Here is a 20823-nt window from a genome sequence, read left to right as displayed (position 1 = left end):
TGATATATAAAATGAGTACTCTATTGCTTTAAATACATGATATTTTATATATTAAGGCATTGTAAAAGTATTTTTTTTGCAATATTTTAATTTTAAAAGCCCCAAATGTTGATAGTTGAAATTTCTCAATTTTAACGTCCAAATTTAACACGTAAAGTTGAATATATAATTAATCATAGTGTCTATAATATATATCCTATTGCTATGAAACTTTGTAAGCAGTCTTATAATATATAAGGCTTGTGTCATACCAAGTTTTATAAAGATTGGTCAACTTTTTCTATCCTATTAGGTCCGAGTACACAGTTATCGTCCTTTGATTTTCGTTGTTCACGAATATAGTCCTTAATGTGGACAGTGAGTTACTTGCCAATTTTTGTTATACCCCTTCCAAATTTAATTCTCCATGTTTTATGCCTCATATAGCAAGTTGGGAGGTGAAATGACACTGTAAAAAAATTTGGGTCATAAATATTTAGGTAAAGTAGTGATTAGGTCCAGCTGAAAAAGGTCAAAAATTAGCACTTCGGAAGCTGTCAAAAGATTTCAAGACCCCCTTAACACGAAATTGTCCATATTTTGAGTTAGAGCTGATGAAGTTTTCTATAATTTTGATATAATTTGTCCCAAAAGTAGTACAACACACTGTAAAAATGTTATTGAGAAAGCGCAGGTGGGATTTTTTTTATTTACATTTATTGTTTAAAAGAAATGCACTACGAAATAACTGTGTACTCGGACCACCTGTCCGTAACAGTTTTAAGATAAAATAAATAAAAACAACACGTTTATGGATTCAATGTGTCCGAAGCACTTTTATAGATTTACCTTGATCCGGAACTCCAAAAGCCAAATATTTTCAATCCGAGTATGTATAAGAAACGAAACAGCAATATGAAAAAAAATACATAAAAATCCAAATCCAGCTACGGTCAACTTTGCCCGAGGGAGTTGAAACCTTAGTTTTTTATATAATTTCAAAAATTATCAAAGGACCATTTTAGAAAGGTGTCTTTAAAATCATGTCAGTACCGAAGTACTGACTACAGAGCTGTTGATACCCGCGGGGACGGATAGTTTATCAGCAGAGTTATCACACATTGATCATATAAATCGTTTTTTTATATCAATTACATATAATTTCTTTTATATAAGCATTTATGTAGATCTCGTAGTGTTGCCAATAAGCAAAAACACGAACATTTGTAAACATGAAGACAATATAACAAAATCATATAATGGTTAGTGAATGCTGGTTTATACATTTTCCTGGTTGTTATGTTATTACATGACGTACTTTCATCATATATAGTGTACGTGTCGTTGCCAGATGACACTTTTAAAAAGGTTACTAACAAAAACGCATGAAGAATATGTGTTGTATAAGTGTTTACTCAACACTTAGTTTTTGTTTCGTCTGCAAAAGACTTATCAGTGACGCTTACATTTTCCCGTCAAATCCTTAATATTGTTATGGCATCGTTCAAAAACGTCATGTACACAATCTGGTGTGAGGTGTATTATTTAAAAAAACTACGACGTAAGAGAAGGAAAAGAATTCTTCGACATAAGAAAATGCCGGTACCAAGTCCGGAATATGACAGTTGTTATCCATTCGCTTGATGTGTTTGACTGTTTGATTTTGCCATTTGAGTAGGAACTTTCTTGTTTTATTCTCGGAGTGCAGTATCATTGTGACTTTACATTTAACAACGGGTGTGTACTCAAAGTGTTTACAGAACGTCATATTTGAATCAAACGTTTAAATAGTTATCAAAAGTACCAGGATTATAATTTTATACGCCAGACGCGCGTTTCGTCTACATAAGACTCATCAGTGACGCTCAGATCAAAATAGTTAAAAAGCCAAACAAATACAAAGTTGAAGAGCATTGAGGACCCAAAATTCCAAAAAAGTTTTGCCAAATACGGCTAAGGTAATCTACTCCTGGGATAAGAAAATCCTTAGTTTTTCGAAAAATTCAAAGTTTTATAAACAGAAAATTTATAATATGACCATATAATTGATATTCATGTCAACACCGAAGTGCTGACTACTGGGCTGGTGATACCCTCGGGGACGAAACGTCCACCAGCAGTGGCATCGACCCAGTGGTGTAAATAGTTATCAAAAGTACCAGGATTATAATTTTATACGCCAGACGCGCGTTTCGTCTTAAACATCGATAAAGTATTGGAAACTACAACTAACTTCATGCGAAGTCAAACTTCAAGCGGACAAAAAACCTTATATACGGTTGCACCAAAGTATTCGTGAGTGCTATTTAGGTTTAATTGATATTACGTTGTTGAATTAATTTTACATACCCTTTCCACATCACTCATTCTTTCCTGTAAATCATCTTTTAATTTGTTTAATTCTGTTTGTAGATTGTTCCGTTCAATATCAGTTACTGTACGTAGTGTCAGTGCATATTCACTTAGAATGTGTGTTTGTTGACGAATTTCATCCACTATATCTATACCGAGTTTTAGTCCACTAATTAAATTTTGACCTATCAAATAAGATAATTGTTTGAAATATTAAGGTATTGATCTCTGATAACTGTTGCATATACATTTTGTTATATACATTTGCCTGTGTTGTCTGTAATACAGGTCCCATGATATGGATCACACACAATATTGTGTTGTCTATTACTTGATCACGTTTCTTGTGCTTTCTGTATATTGTATCGTAGAAATATTCATTATCTCTTCCATTTAAGTTTCAAATATTTGGTTTGAAAGCGTATATTTGTTTCAGATGGATATATATGAAATTGTGTATGATATGCGCTGGTAAAAACAATTGAACAAATTTGTTGTTCGGTGAGTAACCAAGGTCATATCAATATATTCTGTGGTGTTTGAGATTCATGTCATTATCATATCAAAATATTATTTCAGTTCATCGTTTCTATTTTAGATAAAATGAAAATGAAGAAATAAATGATTTATCTGGTCCGCGTTGGTAATGTTGCAGACATCGACTTTGATTTGCCTATGATTTGAGCCATACCAATATTTTGTGTTATACATTTGTGTTTATGTATCATAGCAATTATGTGAGAGTCATCTATAATTGAGATAACATAAAACATGTAAATGTCATCGGTTTGGTTCAGCGCAGCATATTCAATGTCATATTCATTTTGTTTGTAATTGATCTTTTATGACTTCTATAAAATATGGATTGCTGTTATCATAGGTCATAAAAATTATCATTGACACAGACATTACAGTCAAATACGTTAAAATTTTGAAAGAGTCACTCAATTTTCAACACTTGGCACTCTTTGTTTTACAGCCTCATAATTAGCAATAACTATCTAGGATTTAATGCATTTTTTTTATGTTTATTATTTTTTAACATTTCTGTAAGCTTTGTACTTTGCATGGTTTTATGAGAATAAACTATCTTTAAGATAATTACCCTGAAAAAACGGAAAAAAAGAAGGATATTATGAAATAAAACGCAAACTTCGGAATATCGTTTTTACTAATTAGAGATATATACTATGCAACTAAAATGTAGCTACCTACAAATGAATGATAAGTCGAGTTGTGTGTAGTATTCATCAAGATCTTAAGAATCCATCACAAATCTGTATTAAAAATGAAATAATTCAGTCGTTTTGATATTAATTTCCAATGTATATTTTTTTGAATTAAGGATCCCTTATGATGGATTCCGTTGACACTTACTTAATACAGAACGTTTAAATTTTCCGATATGAAAATTATAATGCAATACACATTTATCAATAGGTACCATTTGTTGCCCATGTATTAAGTTCGCCCAATATTTTGTGCTCCTCTGTGCTACTCGTTCCAACGTTTTTAACAAGTTGTGTCATCGAATTGAAGGAGTCTTCATATGTTGCAGCATTCCAATCTTTGAAGTCACAATGTGCCCATTTATTACGTATGTCTGATTTTATCTATCAAATAACCACAAGAGTACAGAATAAAATTACATGTTTTGCTTTACTTTTATAGAAATTAAATAAAGTAAAGAAAAAGGTATAATCATAATTCAATGGAAATGTATTGACCTAATAATTAGTGGTTCAAAATTTGTTCAATCTAAAGAATCTTGTAAGTTTAAAGATTGTAAGTACAGACAGTAAAATCAAGCAAACGAACAAATCAAAATTTATACTACTCGAACTGCTGACCAAATATAATGTCCGTTTAGAGGTTTCGCGCTATTAAACTAGGTCCAATCTATCATTTTCTACATTAAGGGAATGCCTGTACCAAGTCATTTATGACAACTGTCATTTTCGTTTGATGTGTTTTATCATTTGATTTTGTCATTTGATTGAGGACTTTCTGTTCTGAATATTCCTCCGAGGTCAGTATTTTTGTAATTTTACTTTTTAGTAGAAAATTTTGGCAAACAATTTTAAGCTTTTTCAATATGTTATAAATGAAACATAAACCATGTTTATTAGGATCTCAGACATAGATTTTAACCTTAACATTGATTTTGGTAAAGTTATTATTTGGCTTCAATGGAGAAGACCTTTGATTAACAACATGGTGACTTATTAGAATGTTTGATCAATCAATTGAATAGAAAAATCCATACCAGGCAACTTGCACTGAAATCCTGAAACTTAAACAACTATATGCAAGAGTTCATTTATTTAACGAAATAAATACTTAATGATTCATACCTTTTTGGCAACAGTCTGAACAGCTGGTGGAAATAAACTGATATTAGTGATCATTCCTAACAGAGCAGATGCGTCACATGATTCATCAATTGCAGAGTAATGAGTCATATTAGGTTGTAGAAATAACTTTGACAAATCTACATGGCTCCTTACTTTATAATCATACATATGTGTATCATGTTTCCAATTAATGTAGTTGTTGTTGATTGATCCATAATTAAGATAATATGTATTTGTAGCTGGAAACTTGCATAGATATGTATCCGGTCCTTGTATATTGATGTATTTTCTATAGACCAGAGATCTATACAAGGAACTAACAATACAATAAACATATTTTCTCAACAGAGGAGAAATAAGTGAATGTAGACATATTCCAACGATCAGCCATCTTTTCTTCTCCTCATCTAAATCTCCCGGAGAACCTGAAAGAAAAGCCATTTGAGAGACACGGAGTTCATAAAAATGACACAATGCAATTTAATATAATCCACTTGTCTTCCTTTTTTATATATTTGTTGGAATTTTCACTGTTTCTGTGTTTGGTGTAATGTAATGATCAACATGATCAACAAAAATCTCTTGTTTAGTATAGAAATAAAAAATAAAGAACCATAATTTGACTGCTGACAATATAATGCCGTATGGGCTCTGCTCATTGTTAAAAACTGGACGGTGACCATTATATCTGTAAATCTGTGACATGTGGTGTCTTTTGAAGAGTTGTCTCATTGACAATCATATCATACTTTCTTTTTTATATGGTATTTTCAAGGGAAACTTCTACTTACAAACCAATAATGTTGTGTTAAGTATTAACATTAGAAGTTTGTAATATTTTAATTTATTCTTCATTTCATGCTTTTCAAACAACTATCTTCACTGTCTATGTTGTCTTGTGGTTGCAGGCTTCAAATTTATTTACAGCTTCTCTTGTCCGAGTTTGATTTGTCCGAATAGTGACTTGTCTTTCAGTGGATTGGTGTTATGTAATATAACACATTAAACATCAAACTCAGCAAGTCGGTCTAGTACATGCAGGATTAATTTTTCATATCACATTAGCATATTTCAGTTATAATTTGCATGTTATACTTGCAACTAAACATTAAATATCAATCCATTATTTACATTATATTCTCATGTAGAATATTTGTGTTTACTTTTGTATCATTCTTTGCTTGCAAAATCAAAAAAAAAAACCCACAGATACGATTGCTGGTGATTTTATATATATGTCACTGTACATGTAACGATAATAACAAACGATATATACAATAATCAGCAATATTAAAACACTGGGTCAACTGGGATAACAAAAATGAGATAAGTTACAAGCCGTGACACATACCAAAATTTCCAAGTGTCATATTCTACCAAACAAAGGTGCACATACTGAAATGCTTAAAATATCAAAGTAAGTCTGTAATACAAGTATGTCACTACATTGTAAAAGTATCACTTAAAAATTATCAGTGATCCATCTAAATGAGGTCTTTGTCAGATAAACTCCACTATACAGACATGTAAAACTTAAAAGGTTTCAATAAACAAAGCATAGCTAGACATAAGCATATATAGATAACGGCAACAGTAGTATACCGCTGTTAGAATTCATAAATCGATTGAGAAAAAAAACCAAATCCGGGTTACAAACTAAAACTAAGGGAAACACATCCAATATAAGAGGAGAACTACGACACAACAAAAACACAACATTAAAATGTTACACACACAGAAACTAACTATAATAAAACAATGGACATATTCCTGACTTGGTACAGAACATTTAAAAAAATAGGGAGTTGAACCTGGTTTAGTTGCTAGCCAAACCTCCCGTTTTAATGGCAATGTTAAATATACCATTAAAATGACAACATTTCATAATAGGACTACTATACAATTAAACAGAGAACATAGTGGACATAGAAACATATAGAAATTGAGAAACAAGTGTAAGTACAAGAATTGAACATTCTCAATTTACCCTTATCGTTATTGTCTAAATGTGAGTCAAGATAAACACCAAATTGTTAATTATCTATTGAGAAACATCATTTGAATAGCGGCATACATGTATGAATTTAAAGGTTCTGATAACTTCTTTATTTACTTTCTGAAAAGTTCCTGTATGATGTCAAAGTTAAATGAATAGAGTAACAAGTTGAGACAAGGAGAACAGTTAAATCCAATGGGAGTGCCGATTGTTTGTTGAAAAACACGTTACCGAAACAATACATATATCTGATCAATTAACAAGAAAATGTAGCATCTTAGAACAATACATAAAAAAACCTCCGACATGTGACTGTTCCCACTCACCTTATAATTGCAGCCCCTCTGTTCATGTTATAACTGGGGTTCTAAACATAATTCAACATGAAAATCTCCGAAAGATGATTTATCATGGTCCTAATTTTAGAGAACCCCAAAACTTCAATTGGAACCATAACTTCAAAATAAATATGAATTCCATTGAAGACTACGCCAGAGCATGGGTTAAGCGAGAAGAAGTTGAACTTGACACTTTGTCAGAATGGGTTAAAACTGTCAGGTCTATGATAAAACGTCGCAATCACAAGTGGAATAACTGTTTACTCGCGTAGTGGTATTAACGATATGTGGATTCTTAAAAATTCTAAAGAACTTCTAGACAATTTTAAATCTCGGTCTTTTTCTGAAATTAGTTCTATTAATTTTTTTGATTTTTCAACCCCATGTGAAATTGAAAAAATCGCCTTAAAGGAATAATCCACAATGCCTTTCAACATAAAAATGGTAGCATACGATATACATGTATAACTTTAGGATTTCATAAGGCATATTTCGTTAATAGTGACAAACAAAAAGGTAAAACATGCTACACAGAAGAACAAGTGGTCAGTATGCTGGAGTTTCTTATCGACAAAATATTTGTTGAGTTTGGAGGTAGACTTTTCCAACAAATTGTCGGCATTCCTATGGGAACAAACTGTTCGCCTCTTCTTGCCGACCTCTTCTTACTTTCTTATGAGTCAGAGTTCCTCCAGAAACTTACCAAAAACAAGAGGATAAAAGAGGCCGGATTATTTAATTTCAATTTCATATATATTGATGATGTTCTTTCCATAAACAACCCGAACTTTTCTAATTGGGTTCCTTTAATATCTCCCCCAGAACTAGAGATTGAAGAGACACCAGACACGGCTTTCTCCGCCTCATTTTTTGACTTATATCTCGAATTTGACTAACACAGTCATCTCAGTACCAATATCTATGACAAACAAGACGATTTTAATTTTGAAATTATAAATTTCCCCCACCTTAGTAGCAATATACCAACCTCACCTGCATATGGGATATATAATTCCCAACTTATTCGATATTGAAGAGCTTGCAGCTCCTACTCAGACTTTGTAAAACGTCATCAGTGTCTGAGTAGAAAGTTGATGACCAGGGGTATGTCAAAGAACGTCTCGTCCTTTTTCTAAAAAAAGTTCATAGGAAGGTACCAAGACCTTGTTGATAAATATTTCGTATCAACTTCACAAAAAATACACGATGGTCTTAATGTACAGATTCTGCGTACTGATGATGTTCATCATCTTAACAACGTGTTTTATATTTCTTTCATTTGTCTGTGTTCTATTATTAATATTACTTTTACTGTTGAATGGTTTTCTGTCATATCCGTTTGACGTGGCTCGGTACTAATACATCTCGTCAATGTGTTTGTATTGTCTTTCATTTTTTGATGTAGTGTTTTGTATATGCGACTTTTTGTATTTCTTTGGTTCTTATAACGGTACTCTGTACTTTAAAAGATCCCTTCAGTATTATATTGTTCTATTCTATGTCATTATGATATGTTTCTATTAAGAATTACTAAATACGTCGAACCATCAACGTCAAAATCATTCAATGGCGTAGTGGAATTATATATTTGGTGATTTTTATAAATTGTATATATAACTTTTGTTTTTGTGTTCTGTTAAATTGTTCCTTTTAAAATTGTCATACGATAAATTCTTTATATAACTTTTGGACAATTTTCAATCTCGGTCTTTTTCTTAAATTTATTATTACATACTATTGATTTTTTAACCCTATATGCTAACATTGCCTATGTATGTTTTGGAATTGTATGTATGCACATTGAACGACAAATCTATGTGACGTATAACATTTTCTGATGTCAGACACACAAATCACTGAATGTGTTTGTAGATAGATGTTTTTGTGTTCTATTAAATTGTTCCTTTTTAAATTGTTATACGATGATGACTGATGTACCTATGTTTTCACTATCTTATTATTGTGTCTGTTTAGTTAACGCATCAATGTAAATATAACGGAATTTAATGATACTGTCATCAAAATGAGAGCGTTAGCGCTATAAAACAAGGTTTAATCCACCATTTTCTACATTTGAAAATGCCTGTACCAAGTCAGGAATATGACAACTCTTGTCCACTCGTTTTTGATGCGTTTTGTTATTTTAGTTTGCCATGTGATTATGGACTTTCCGAATTGATTTTCCTCTAAGTTCAGTATTTTTGTGATTTTCCTTTTTTTTTGATAATTCATTTATAGAATAAAATCTGATGATTGAGTTCGATAAATCCAATACGACATACCTTAAAATGAAAAATAAAATAAAAAAGCATCCGCCTTTATCAATCCTAACAAGAATGTAAAGTTTGGAGGAAATCATTCCAAAAATACTGTAGTTAGTGTGCGAAATATCACAAATTGTATTGATGAATACGATAAGGATGAGGCAAAACATTTTCAAAATCAAAAGGAAACTATCTTATGTCAATTTTAACTTTGTGCTAAAATAATATGAGAATATTTGAAAAATAGGACGAAGTATTGACGGATGAAAGGACAAAGGAGCATATATATATCATAATACATATTGTCTGTAATTGACGTATAGACACAAAAGGCCTCATTTATGACAAACATATAAAGATGATAAGTGAAATAAGTGAAATAATACAATCAAGATATAAAAGACAATACCCCTGAATAACAGGCTCATAATTTAAGAAAGACACACAAAGAATGTAGCGGGGTTAACTCCTTTGTAAGCAAAACACCCTCACCCTTTCCCCTTCAACCGTGAACAGTCACGAAACATCACAACATTGATAACAAATTGCGAAAACCATCAGTTAGAAATGGCTTACATGTATATCATTATATTTGCACGAAACATTATTGCAGACATAGGTTTGGCATGTTTTGCTTTTAAATGCGCCTCGTCTTCGTATTTTATGTTGGCTTTTAACTGTTTGGGTTGGGGACTCACTGATCAAACATCTATAAACGAAACACGAGTATAATAAGCCTGGTATTTGTGATATGAGTCTTTTTACAATTAGAATACAAAATATATATTACAAAATCTGTTCTATATGATTATACCTGTAGTTCTTTGTGTTTTTGTCTGTATTTCTTCGACTTCCTTCTGTAAATCCGGTGGCATCGTTCTTTTTAATGACCCTGGTTCTGTTGGTTCCGTCATTTTGCTATTTTTAATCGAACTTACATTATTTTTCCTCTAAACAGTCATCTTGAATACAGGTATTTCTCGGACAATAACTGCAAAAATACAATATAGAAAAATATCCTATTGTCAATGATATGTTCCAATATACATACAATAATTTTTTTTAGTTTTAGTTTAGTGTAAGGGGAAACGTCGATAAAATTGAGAATGGAAATGGGGAATGTGTCAATGACACGACAACCCGCCAAGAGCATAAAATAGCAGAAAGCCACCAAATGGTCTTCACTGCAGCGAGAAATTCCCATAACCTGGCGGCGTGCATCAAATGACACAATTACAAACTGTACTAGTTCATAGTGATAACACACGTCATACTAAACTCCGAAATATATAAATGAAACTAAAATAAATAAATCATATAATTCAACAGAGGTCTAGGCTCGTGACTTTGGACTGGCTTAAAAATGCGGTAGCATGTTTTTTTCTTCAAATCTCAACCCTCCCCCTGTATATCTAGCCAATGTAGAAAAAAACAAACACCCAGAAATACGCACAGTAAAATTCAGTTTGAAAGGCGTCAGAGTCCTACGTAAGAATAGATAGGAAAAAGAAATAAACAAAATGACAACGATATATAAATTAACAAAGTTTGTGGTGCATCTGAAAGATAATGTACAATAATACGATAATTTACGTGTTGTTTTTTGTTTGGTATATTAGGTTGTACAAAGTGGTGGCCATAAAATTATTTCTATAGAATTTAAGATATCCGTGATTCTAAATTATTTTAATACTTAATCATCTTCCATGGCTTTGTTCGTTTAATTTGAGTTGTAACATACTAGTATCGAATAAAATGTGCACTTCACACTGAAGGCTTGTTATGAAGTATCTGTTTCTGGTTGAAAAAATACATAATTTACATTGTATCCACAAAAGCCTATGTGGATCTATTTCAAAAAGTTATGACGTCTTGAACGGTTATTGTTATATAGCTTCGAAACCAATTGCAGCTCGAAAAAAAAATTAATGAAAATGTAAACAGCATTAAACATATAACCTGATCTTTCATTATACGGGTGCCACACATGTGAAGCAGGATCTGCTTACCCTTCCGGAGCACCTGAGATCACCCATATTTTGGTGGGGTTCGTGTTGTTTAGTCTTTAGTTTTCTATGTTGTGTCATGTGAACTATTGTTTGTCTGTTTGTCTTTTTCATTGTTAGCCATGGCGTTGTCAGTTTATTTTAGATTTATGAGTTTGACTGTCCCTTTGGTATCTTTCGTCCCTCTTTTATAATGTCATGATAATGTAAAATGGAACATCATTAGCCTTAAAGAAGTGCACTGTAATATTGTTTAATGTTGAGAGCAAATTAAAAAAACAATAACAATATCATGTTAAAAAGATCAGTTTCTGTACAAATAATTAACCATACACATGATTTGGACTGAATTAGAAGGAATTTAAACGATGAACTCATTCGAGCGTACAGCGTACAATTGTGCGTGCCGTCTATCATTCATTCAAATTGAGAGGATATTCTTTCTCAAAATACAAAACAAATCTGATTATTATTTGCTGAACAAATAGCTATTATGAAGTTTAAATGTTAAAATCGGCATACTGTGTCATATGTTTCGTTTGAATTTGAAAACTTTAAATAAAAAATAAAAAAAAAAACATGCATTCTCAATTTTATTTGTCATATACAAAATAAATTTCCATAACGTACACAGGCAAATTTTGTTCACGTGAAATTAACGTGAAATTAACATAAATTTCACGTGAAAAAAATCACGTGAATTTCACGTTAATCGAGCTTATACGCGTAATTCACGTGAAATATTTCACGTGAATTTCACATGAAAAATTTACGTGAATTTCACGTGAAAGCTTAATTCACGTGAATTTCACGTGAAATATCTGATTCACGTGAAATTCACGTTAAATTTTTCATGTGAAATTCACGTGAATTGAGCCTTCACGTGAAATTCACGTGAACTTTTCACGTGAAATTAACATGAACCGAGCTTCTTCTTTTTAAATGAAATTAAAGTGAATTCAGCCGTAATAACACAAATTTCACAGGATTTGAGCTTCTTCATGCAAGTCAATTCTAATCTAATACAAATTCTGTTTTGATACATATATAAGCATGAAAAATTTTCTTCTTGGTCATGTGTTCATGCTTCCATTCTATTTTATTTTCTTTGTATCCACATTTTTTTTGTCTAAAACAAAACTGTAAATGATTTATGGATTGTGGCCATTTAAAGAAGATATTTGCACTGATGTACTACATGTACTATAACATTAGAAACGATTTCTTTCATGTTCAAATGTATACATATATGTAAAGTCATAATATGTGGTCATCAGTTATGATACAAACTAATCATATTCTGGATAAGAACTATTTGCGAAAGATGCCAATTTTTTTATATGGTTTTGAAGAAATAACTAGTTCACCTCACCACAAATTCATGTACCCATTTATAGTCAGAAACCTTTTCAGTGGTTGTCTATACTCTCATATTTATTAAAAGAAAATTATTTAAAGAATTTGGTTTTGATGGCAGCTCTATTTTGACTCATATTGTAATTGTTTATAGTCTCTGGTCAATTCAATATATCATGGCATATCTTTTAGACACCTGGCTTTTGTTGAGGACTGCATGTTAGCACCTATAGCTAAATGCCTTTCAGGGTTTTTTGTTGTGTTATTGCTGTCTGATAATCAGATTGATAAACACAGCTACTTTTGCATAGGCACTATTTCTGTACTAAAAATATGTAGTACTGGAAATTTACTTTTAAAATTCGGTACTATTTTATTACTTTAAAATTATTATAATATTTACGTACCTGTATTTTACAGTACTTAATTTGTACTGGAAATTTAGGTACTACAGATTTTTGGTTATTACTGTTACATTTTCAGCATTTTGAAAGTTTTTCTATTTCAAATCTCTTAAAATTATGATTTTCAAACATGGAATATTGTATCATGTCTGTACCAAAATATTTAGTACAAATCAAGTACTGTAAAATACAAGTACCCAAATATTACAATAATTTTAAAGTAAAGAAATAGTGCTAAAAATTAAAAGTAAATTTCCAGTACTACATATTTTTAGTACAGAAATAGTACCTATACAAAAGTAGCTGTGTATACCTCATATCTCATTGTACTAATAAACTAAAATAAAAAGTTCTATGAAACAAAGGCTAGCTGATATACAAATGTACCAAATTGAAAGTCTCTAATTTACAACCATCTACTTCTTTTTTCATATATGCAAAATAGTTTTCTCATTTTAACACTGATCTTAAGGTGAAGGCAAAATGTTGACAAATAACAGGCATCTATATACCATTTAAAGATTTCAAAGTTTGGCTGCACAATATAAAGTTAAACATTTTTGTTACTTCATTTTTTATATAAAGTTCATTTTCAATACATCGTGTACATGATATATGCATTTTCATTTTTTTTAACTTGTACATTTTTGTATGTTGACACAATAATCTGAATTTGAATTGTATTGTATTCTGAAAGTACTTGTGGTTGAAAAAATAAAGGCAATAGTTAATTCCAGTTGGTAATGGTATAAATTTCTTCACTACCATGTCTGTTAATAATGTTTAAGAGTCCACTTCTGCATATAATTGATATTTGTACCCAAGGATTCCTTCATACATTTCCACTTATCCTTCTAAGATGTTGCTCCAATGATAGAATCCTGTAATGCATACTTTGCAATCAGACTTTGTAATACTTCCTACAGTTCCTGTAATATAATAAAATCAGCATGTAATGTTTATTTCTGTATTGTAGTCCAGCAAAAAAGGTAACATCAATTTAATCTCCAATAATTTATCCCACTTAAAATCAGGAGAAAACTGTATTGTATTTTAAGCTCTGACATGATAAATTGGTGATTTTATGGTGATTTACCCAGTAAAATTTTGACAGTAAAGCCTGGGTTTATCCAGTATTTCCCACAAACCCAGTTTCAGGACATTTTATGGTGTCAGACTACCAATTACTCACTTCAATTTCGAATGTACATGTATGTAAAAGTAGCCCTACTCTGACAAAAAAAATAGTGTGTTTGATGTCCTTGTTTACTTAAACTAACCAACAAATTTGCAGAAATGAAACTTTTGAAAAGAGAAATATATCTAGACCATTTTGAGCCAAAATTTACTTGTATATGAGTTTGCAATAACAATTGAGGATTTATACGCTCCATAGCACACTAATTTAAGATTTCCAGAAAACCATGTATACATGTATGTAAGTATACTTAGTGCCTATAAAAACACAACTCATCATTTTCAAGCCCCCTTCTTTCATGTCTTAACCCCTTACAATCATTGCTTACAACAAATATAGCTGATATCTTAATTGATTTTATACAGTATATAACAAACAGACTAAAATATGAAACATCATATTGACCAATGAACCATCACAATGAATATCAGGTCATTGTAAGATGAACCGTGCCCAGAAAGACATGTACTTCACCATACCATCAGTTGCAGACAAGACAAAAAATACCTACATAACCTAATTCATGATATCAGTAATTGTTTAATCTTGGTCAAGCTATTTTGATAGTTTATTTCCCTCTAACTACAAGCATAACACATGGGTATATTTATATGTAATAAGAATTGAATCTTAGGAAAATCCAGAATATTAAATTCTATTCTCATAAATTTACAGTGTCTATTCCATAGAAGGCAAAAGTTAATATAAATTTTTCATGTGAAATTCACGTGAAAGTTCAATACCAATTTGACAATAAAAACTACATAACAAAAACTGTACATACCAGTTACATGTACTGTAGATACAGGGTCTCATCTAAATGTATTTTTAATCAATTCATTCATGTCATTCATGTCATTGTATAACTTCAAATCCTCTTCCATCTTTGGAGCAACAAATGTGTATTTCTGAAAATTTAAATTACATTAATTATTATAAATATAAACCCTGAACCTGATTAATGTTTTCCAAATAAAACTAGAGGCTCTAAAGAGCCTGTGTCGCTCACCTTGGTTTATGTGAATATTAAACAAAAAACACAGATGGATTCATGACAAAATTGTGTTTTGGTGATGGTGATCATGGTGATGTGTTTGCAGATCTTACTTTACTAAACATTCTTGCTGATTACAATTATCTCTATCTATAATGAACTTGGCCCAGTAGTTTCCGTGGAAAATATTAGTGAAAATCTACAAATTTTATTAAAATTGTTAAGAATTGACAATGAAGAGCAATAACTCCTTAGGGGGTCAATTGAGCATTTTGGTCATGTTGACTAATTTAAGGTCTTACTTTGTTGTACATTATTGCTGTGTACAGTTTATCTCTATCCATAATAATATTCAAGATAATAATCAAAAACAGCAAAATTTCCTTAAAATTACCAATTCAGGGACAGCAACCAAACAAGGGGTTGTCCAATTCATCTGAAAATTTCAGGGCAGATAGATATTGGCCTGGTGAACAATTTAACCATGTCAGATTTGCTTTGGTGTTTGAGTTATAAGCCAAAAACTGCATTTTACCCCCTATGTTCTATTTTTAGCCATGACAGCCATCTTCGTTGGTTGGCCAGGTCACCGGACACATTTTTTAAACTAGATACCCCAATAATTGTGGTCAAGTTTGGTTAAATTTGGCCCAGTAGTTTCAGAGGAGAAGATTTTTGTAAAAGTTAGCAACGACGGACGACAGACGCCAAGTGATGAGAAAAGTCATTAATTCTAACCCAGATACCATTAACATAAAGGCTTAATAAACCTTATCTAGCTTGTCAGCTTTACATGCACTTTAACTCTTTTTGAAAATCAAACTCTTGAATGTTCTTTATTGTATAAGTAAACAAACTGTCAAAGCACAGTTTATAGATTTTTCTAATTTCAAATCTTTCAAGGACCATAATTGTAATTTCTTAAAACATGTATTGAAAATCTTTCTCTGGTTACCAGTCTTCTGAAATGAGGGTAAAATCTCAAACTTTCTGATAAAGATATCTCTTAATTATATCTATTTGACTCTAACTTAAGCATGTTAAGTAACTGTTTGTTCATTAAATTATTGTCAAATAGATTGCATGGTTAGCTGTTGTTTTTCTTACAGCTATCAATTGTTGCTGGTTGATGTAATCTCTTTTCAGTGGTCTCCTTCCTCTCTTTTAGGTCAAATCGTTTCAATATTAAGTCCGATTTAACAATTTTTTATTATAGCAGAATACCTTTCCCTCTTCATACAAATTGTGACTCCCCATAATACTTGAAATATAATAAAATCTATATTGTGATGTTTACTTACAAGTAGTCCCTGTTCTCCTGATAACCCATGGCCAGGTGGTCCTGTGGAACCAGCTCCTCCCTAAAATATGCACATTTGTATTATTAATTTAAATCAATGAAAAACATACTTTTTACCATTCATTACTTTATACATTTTTTAATCATTAACGATACATAATTTTCTAATTCCTTTGGCATTAATTTCAACCATATATGAATTTGTTTTCAATATTTTCAATATATCTGTTCTCACAACAACATACAACATTCATTAAAATAGATATTATAAGTTATATCATGTATATGGTTCGCTACTGACCCCATACGGATCCATAGAGGGTAAGTAAAATCCAAAGGGGGTGAGGCCGGAGGCCGAGTCCCCTATGAGTTTTATTCACCCTCTATGGATCCGTAGGGAGGCAGTAGTTAATAGTATAACGAATTTATCAGACGCTGGACTTTTTCTGCAGTGTTTTGTTAAAAAAAAGAAAAGAAACACAACAACATTAATAGATGACGTCGCCATTAACGCGTCATGAAACCCATATGAAACTTACTAACCCCATACGGTCTCATAGGGGGTCACCACATGCCGGCGTTTAACCAATCACAACGTGATAATTTATCTGTGGTCCGATAAAAGCCTATATTTTGTACAAGAGTAATGTTAATTGAGTTGTCTTTTTACTTATTTATAAGTGGTGTATAAGCATACTAATGTGAGCATAACTCAAACACTTATCAATCAATCCTACAATATTTGCTACCAAACAAAGCCTACTTTATACATTAAATCTACATGTGACAAACACTGCTGAATACATACCACAGGGCCTGGATTTCCTCTAGGTCCTGAAGTTCCTTGTACTCCTGGTTGGCCCTAAAGTAAACAAAGTAATCATTTTAATATTGACCTTCCATCAAAAGGTATGCTCAAATAAAAAATCCTTTATAGTAATACTTTGTGATTCTTTGCTTACATTAATCACTAGAAAGTCTTTATAAAAATATAAGGTTATGCACTAATGACTATGCATTCAGATCTACATTATTTTTTTTCATAGCCATCTTTTTTTTGCTTAAGACATAATTTTCCAAATAAAAATTATCAAAGTTTAACAGTTTTTACACAATTTATATTCTTACAAATATTTGCTATCCAACTGTTTTTTATATTTGTTTTTTTTTTAGATAGTACATGTACTTACTGGAGGTCCAGTTGGTCCTCTTGGTCCAGAATTTCCTTTCATTCCTTTCATTCCTTTAATTCCAACTTCTCCTATTGCCCCGAGTACACCAGGTGCTCCCGAGTCTCCCTGAAAATAATATTGTGTAAAATTACACCAATCAACATCAAAAATTACTTCTTCTAAAAGTTTGTAACTTAAGCTATTTTCCACACACATTATCAGAAAAAAAAATTATTGTCTATATTGCAATTTGACAAACACTAATTTTGATCATTGAGAAGCTTAATTTTTCCTCAACAATAGAATATTATTAAATTGTTCAACTGACTTTTACAGAGTTGTCTCCCTGTAATGTAACATACTACCTTAGTTTAATTTTGGACCCTTTGGACCTTAATGTAGACCAATTTAAAAACGGGACCAAAAATTAAAAATCTACATACATAAATAGATTCAGCATATCAAAGATCCCCAATTATTCAGTTTTTGATGAAATCAAACAAAAAGTTAAATTTTGAACCCTTTAGGCCCCTTATTCCTTAACTGTTTGGACCAAAACTCCCAAAATCATTACCAACCTTCCTTTTATGGTTATAAACCTTGTGTTCAAATTTTATAGCTTTCTATTCACTTAAACTGAAGTTATGGTGAGAAAACCAAGAAAAATGCTTATTTGGGCCCCTTTTTGGCCCCTAATTCCTAAAATGTTGGGACCTCAACTCCCAAAATCAATACCAACCTTTCTTTTGTGGTCTGACATAAACCTTGTGTTTAAATTTCATTGATTTCTATTAACTTAAACTAAAGTTATTGTGCAAAAACCAAGAATAATGCTTATTGGGCCCTTTTTTTGGCCCCTAATTCACAAACTGTTGGAACTAAACTTCCAAAAATCTATCCCAACCTTCCTTCTGTGGTCATAAACCTTGTGTCAAAATTTCATAGATTTCTATTCACTGAAACTAAAGTTATTGTGCAAAAACCAAGAAAATGCTTATTTTGGCCCTTTTTGGCCCCTAATTCCTAAAATATATATTATAACCCCAAAAAAATAAATAAACTGATTATTTGCATGATTTTTTTTGCGCCACTGTCCAAGGACTACATAGCTCTGCAAAAATAAAACATCTGAAGTTATTATTTTCTGAACAGAATATATATTGAGCTTGATCATGTTGATCTGTAAACTTGTTACTGCATGTCATGATCTAAAATAAATATAACTATAATAAGGGTGAGAGTTGGGATTTTCCTTACATGTCAATGATGTTTAAGCCTGCCCCTTTCTGTACATGTATGTGCCAGTCCCAAGTCCGGAACCTGTGATTTAGTGGTTCTTCTTTGTTGCTTTGTTAGTTACTTAATGATACTTGTTTTTTTTATCATTGTTCTGTTTATTAATTAGCCATTAGTTTTCTTGTTTTAATGTTTTATATACATTTGTGATCTTCCATCATGTCAATGTACAATGTACATGTAAATATAGCTGAGTAGGTGATATTGGCTTAAACCTTTGCTTATTGTTGAAGGGTGTACGATGACCTTAAGCTGTTACTTTTCTGTCATTTGGTGTCTTGTGGAGAGTTGTCTCATTGACAATCAATTCCACATCTGTTTTATATTGTATCGTCTTGTTGTAGTTATCGATTCATATATTTTTGCCAGTTCAAGACTTACAAAAATGTATGGGAACATTTCCCTCCCCTAGCTGGAAATTCTCTGGCCCTTGTGGTAGTTTTCTATAAATTGTTATCCAGATATGTTGGAATAAGAGAAATCAACACAGTTGTTTCCTTATGATATGACGTTAAATGATATCTAATGTTAAAAGTGGGGTACAGCCACCTGCAGAATAAAAGTGTACCACAGATTAGGTATTTGGGCTTTCAGTTACTGCTAGGAAGTCTTGAAACTTGTCAGTGATTGTCCTATGTCATGTACAAATGTACATGTATGTGATAACTATTGTCCTGTGTCATACATGTACAAATGTATGTGATATTAAACTGCAAGTGTTTTGTTATCTATATATGACTGAGTTGATCATAGATAAGATACATGTAGTACAACATAAACAATGTAGTATCGGTTTGAATGATAAAAAAATATTCTTCTTGTCGCTAATTAGTGAGACTGTAAATTAGGTTTTGTTTTGATAAACTAGTAAAAAATGAGTAAAAACAATGATGTACATATACGTATGTACGTATTGTAAAACATGAAAAGTATTTTAATAAAATTGAGAATAGAAATGTGGGATGATGTAAAAGACAAAGAGACAACAAACAGACAGTTTATTTATTATATGTCTCTGTTATAATACTTAGTCTTCATGCTGAGTGGCAGCTCAGGCATGTTTAATTGCTATCAGGCCTGTAAAAATCCTATCTACAGGACAGGCCTTCAGAATCTAACTAAAAAATTTCAAAAATTGAGCTCTGTGCCTGTAGATTTAACAGTTAATTGTGAAGACTGTTAAATACTGCAAAATGAAAGGGAAAATAATTTTTCGTTTGCAGCCATATACATATTTGCCGAATTTTTCAACATTCTTTGCCATACTCTGTTCAAATAATAAACATTATGCAAGCAGACAACATATAAAAAAACAAATCAGGGCAAACAGGTACTTGGGTGAACGTGAAGTAATGAATAAATGTATGTCGAACAGAAGATGGAAGCTTTCAGTCATTGCAGATTTCTGTTTATTCCTGCACTATTTAATCATATTTTTTTAGTTACCTGAAGTATATCCTCGAGTATTTGTTAACTCATAGCTCCTTGGCATTGGTTGTCTTGTTAAATTAGCTAAAACAAGTACTATTGTTGTTGACAAATTATTATCGGCTGCGTTCTTCTCTTCTTCAAAACGCGTCATAATCTGTATCTTTCAAGCGTTTTAAAAAAATCCGAATCCGGACTACAGATTGGCGGATATTTTGCTGATGTTCAAAGTATTTCTCCATGTGAAAAAAAAGGTATCCCCAATCTTGTAATATATAGTGACTATATATTAAATACAAAACAAATTCTTGGAACATATAACAAATTGTTTTGTTCTATAAGCATCCTTTACAAAGGAGCACCTCCACATGAACAACCCTTACAAC

General features: G+C 31.5%; 2 protein-coding genes across 2 annotated transcripts in view; both read right to left on the bottom strand.

The window, feature by feature from the left end:
* Positions 1-10197, bottom strand: part of LOC134695339 (uncharacterized) — a 29666-nt gene extending 19469 nt beyond the window's left edge. Inside the window, exons 1-4 of the mRNA XM_063556563.1 lie at positions 10098-10197; positions 4686-5110; positions 3776-3944; positions 2329-2516 (exon numbers count right to left, since the gene is read on the bottom strand). Coding sequence (XP_063412633.1) covers positions 2329-2516; positions 3776-3944; positions 4686-5110; positions 10098-10197 — 882 coding nt within the window. The remainder of the gene's footprint in view (positions 1-2328; positions 2517-3775; positions 3945-4685; positions 5111-10097) is intronic.
* A 3441-nt stretch (positions 10198-13638) lies between these two features.
* Positions 13639-20720, bottom strand: LOC134694962 (collagen alpha-1(I) chain-like). The gene is made up of 6 exons (XM_063556086.1): positions 20456-20720; positions 17732-17839; positions 17350-17403; positions 16543-16602; positions 15032-15155; positions 13639-13978 (listed from the first exon to the last, which is right to left on the bottom strand). The coding sequence occupies exons 2-5, from the start codon at positions 17780-17782 to the stop codon at positions 15060-15062; spliced, it is 261 nt and encodes an 86-aa protein (XP_063412156.1). The 5' UTR covers positions 17783-17839; positions 20456-20720; the 3' UTR covers positions 13639-13978; positions 15032-15059.
* Between the last annotated feature and the right edge of the window lie 103 nt (positions 20721-20823).

Source organism: Mytilus trossulus, chromosome 13 (assembly GCF_036588685.1).
Source record: "Mytilus trossulus isolate FHL-02 chromosome 13, PNRI_Mtr1.1.1.hap1, whole genome shotgun sequence".
Classification (NCBI taxonomy): Eukaryota; Metazoa; Mollusca; class Bivalvia; order Mytilida; family Mytilidae; genus Mytilus; species Mytilus trossulus.
This window is presented reverse-complemented; position numbering and strand designations above follow the sequence as displayed.

Bases quoted from the DNA above. Each gene is read 5' to 3' on its own strand.
- LOC134694962 (XM_063556086.1), bottom strand. From the start codon at position 17,782: ATGAAAGGAATGAAAGGAAATTCTGGACCAAGAGGACCAACTGGACCT. The intron at 17,404-17,731 runs GTAAGTACATGT...TGTTTACTTTAG, and splicing joins GAGGACCAACTGGACCTCCA to GGCCAACCAGGAGTACAAGG. The intron at 15,156-16,542 runs GTAAGTAAACAT...TTAAATTTTCAG, and splicing joins CAGGAGAACAGGGACTACTT to AAATACACATTTGTTGCTCC.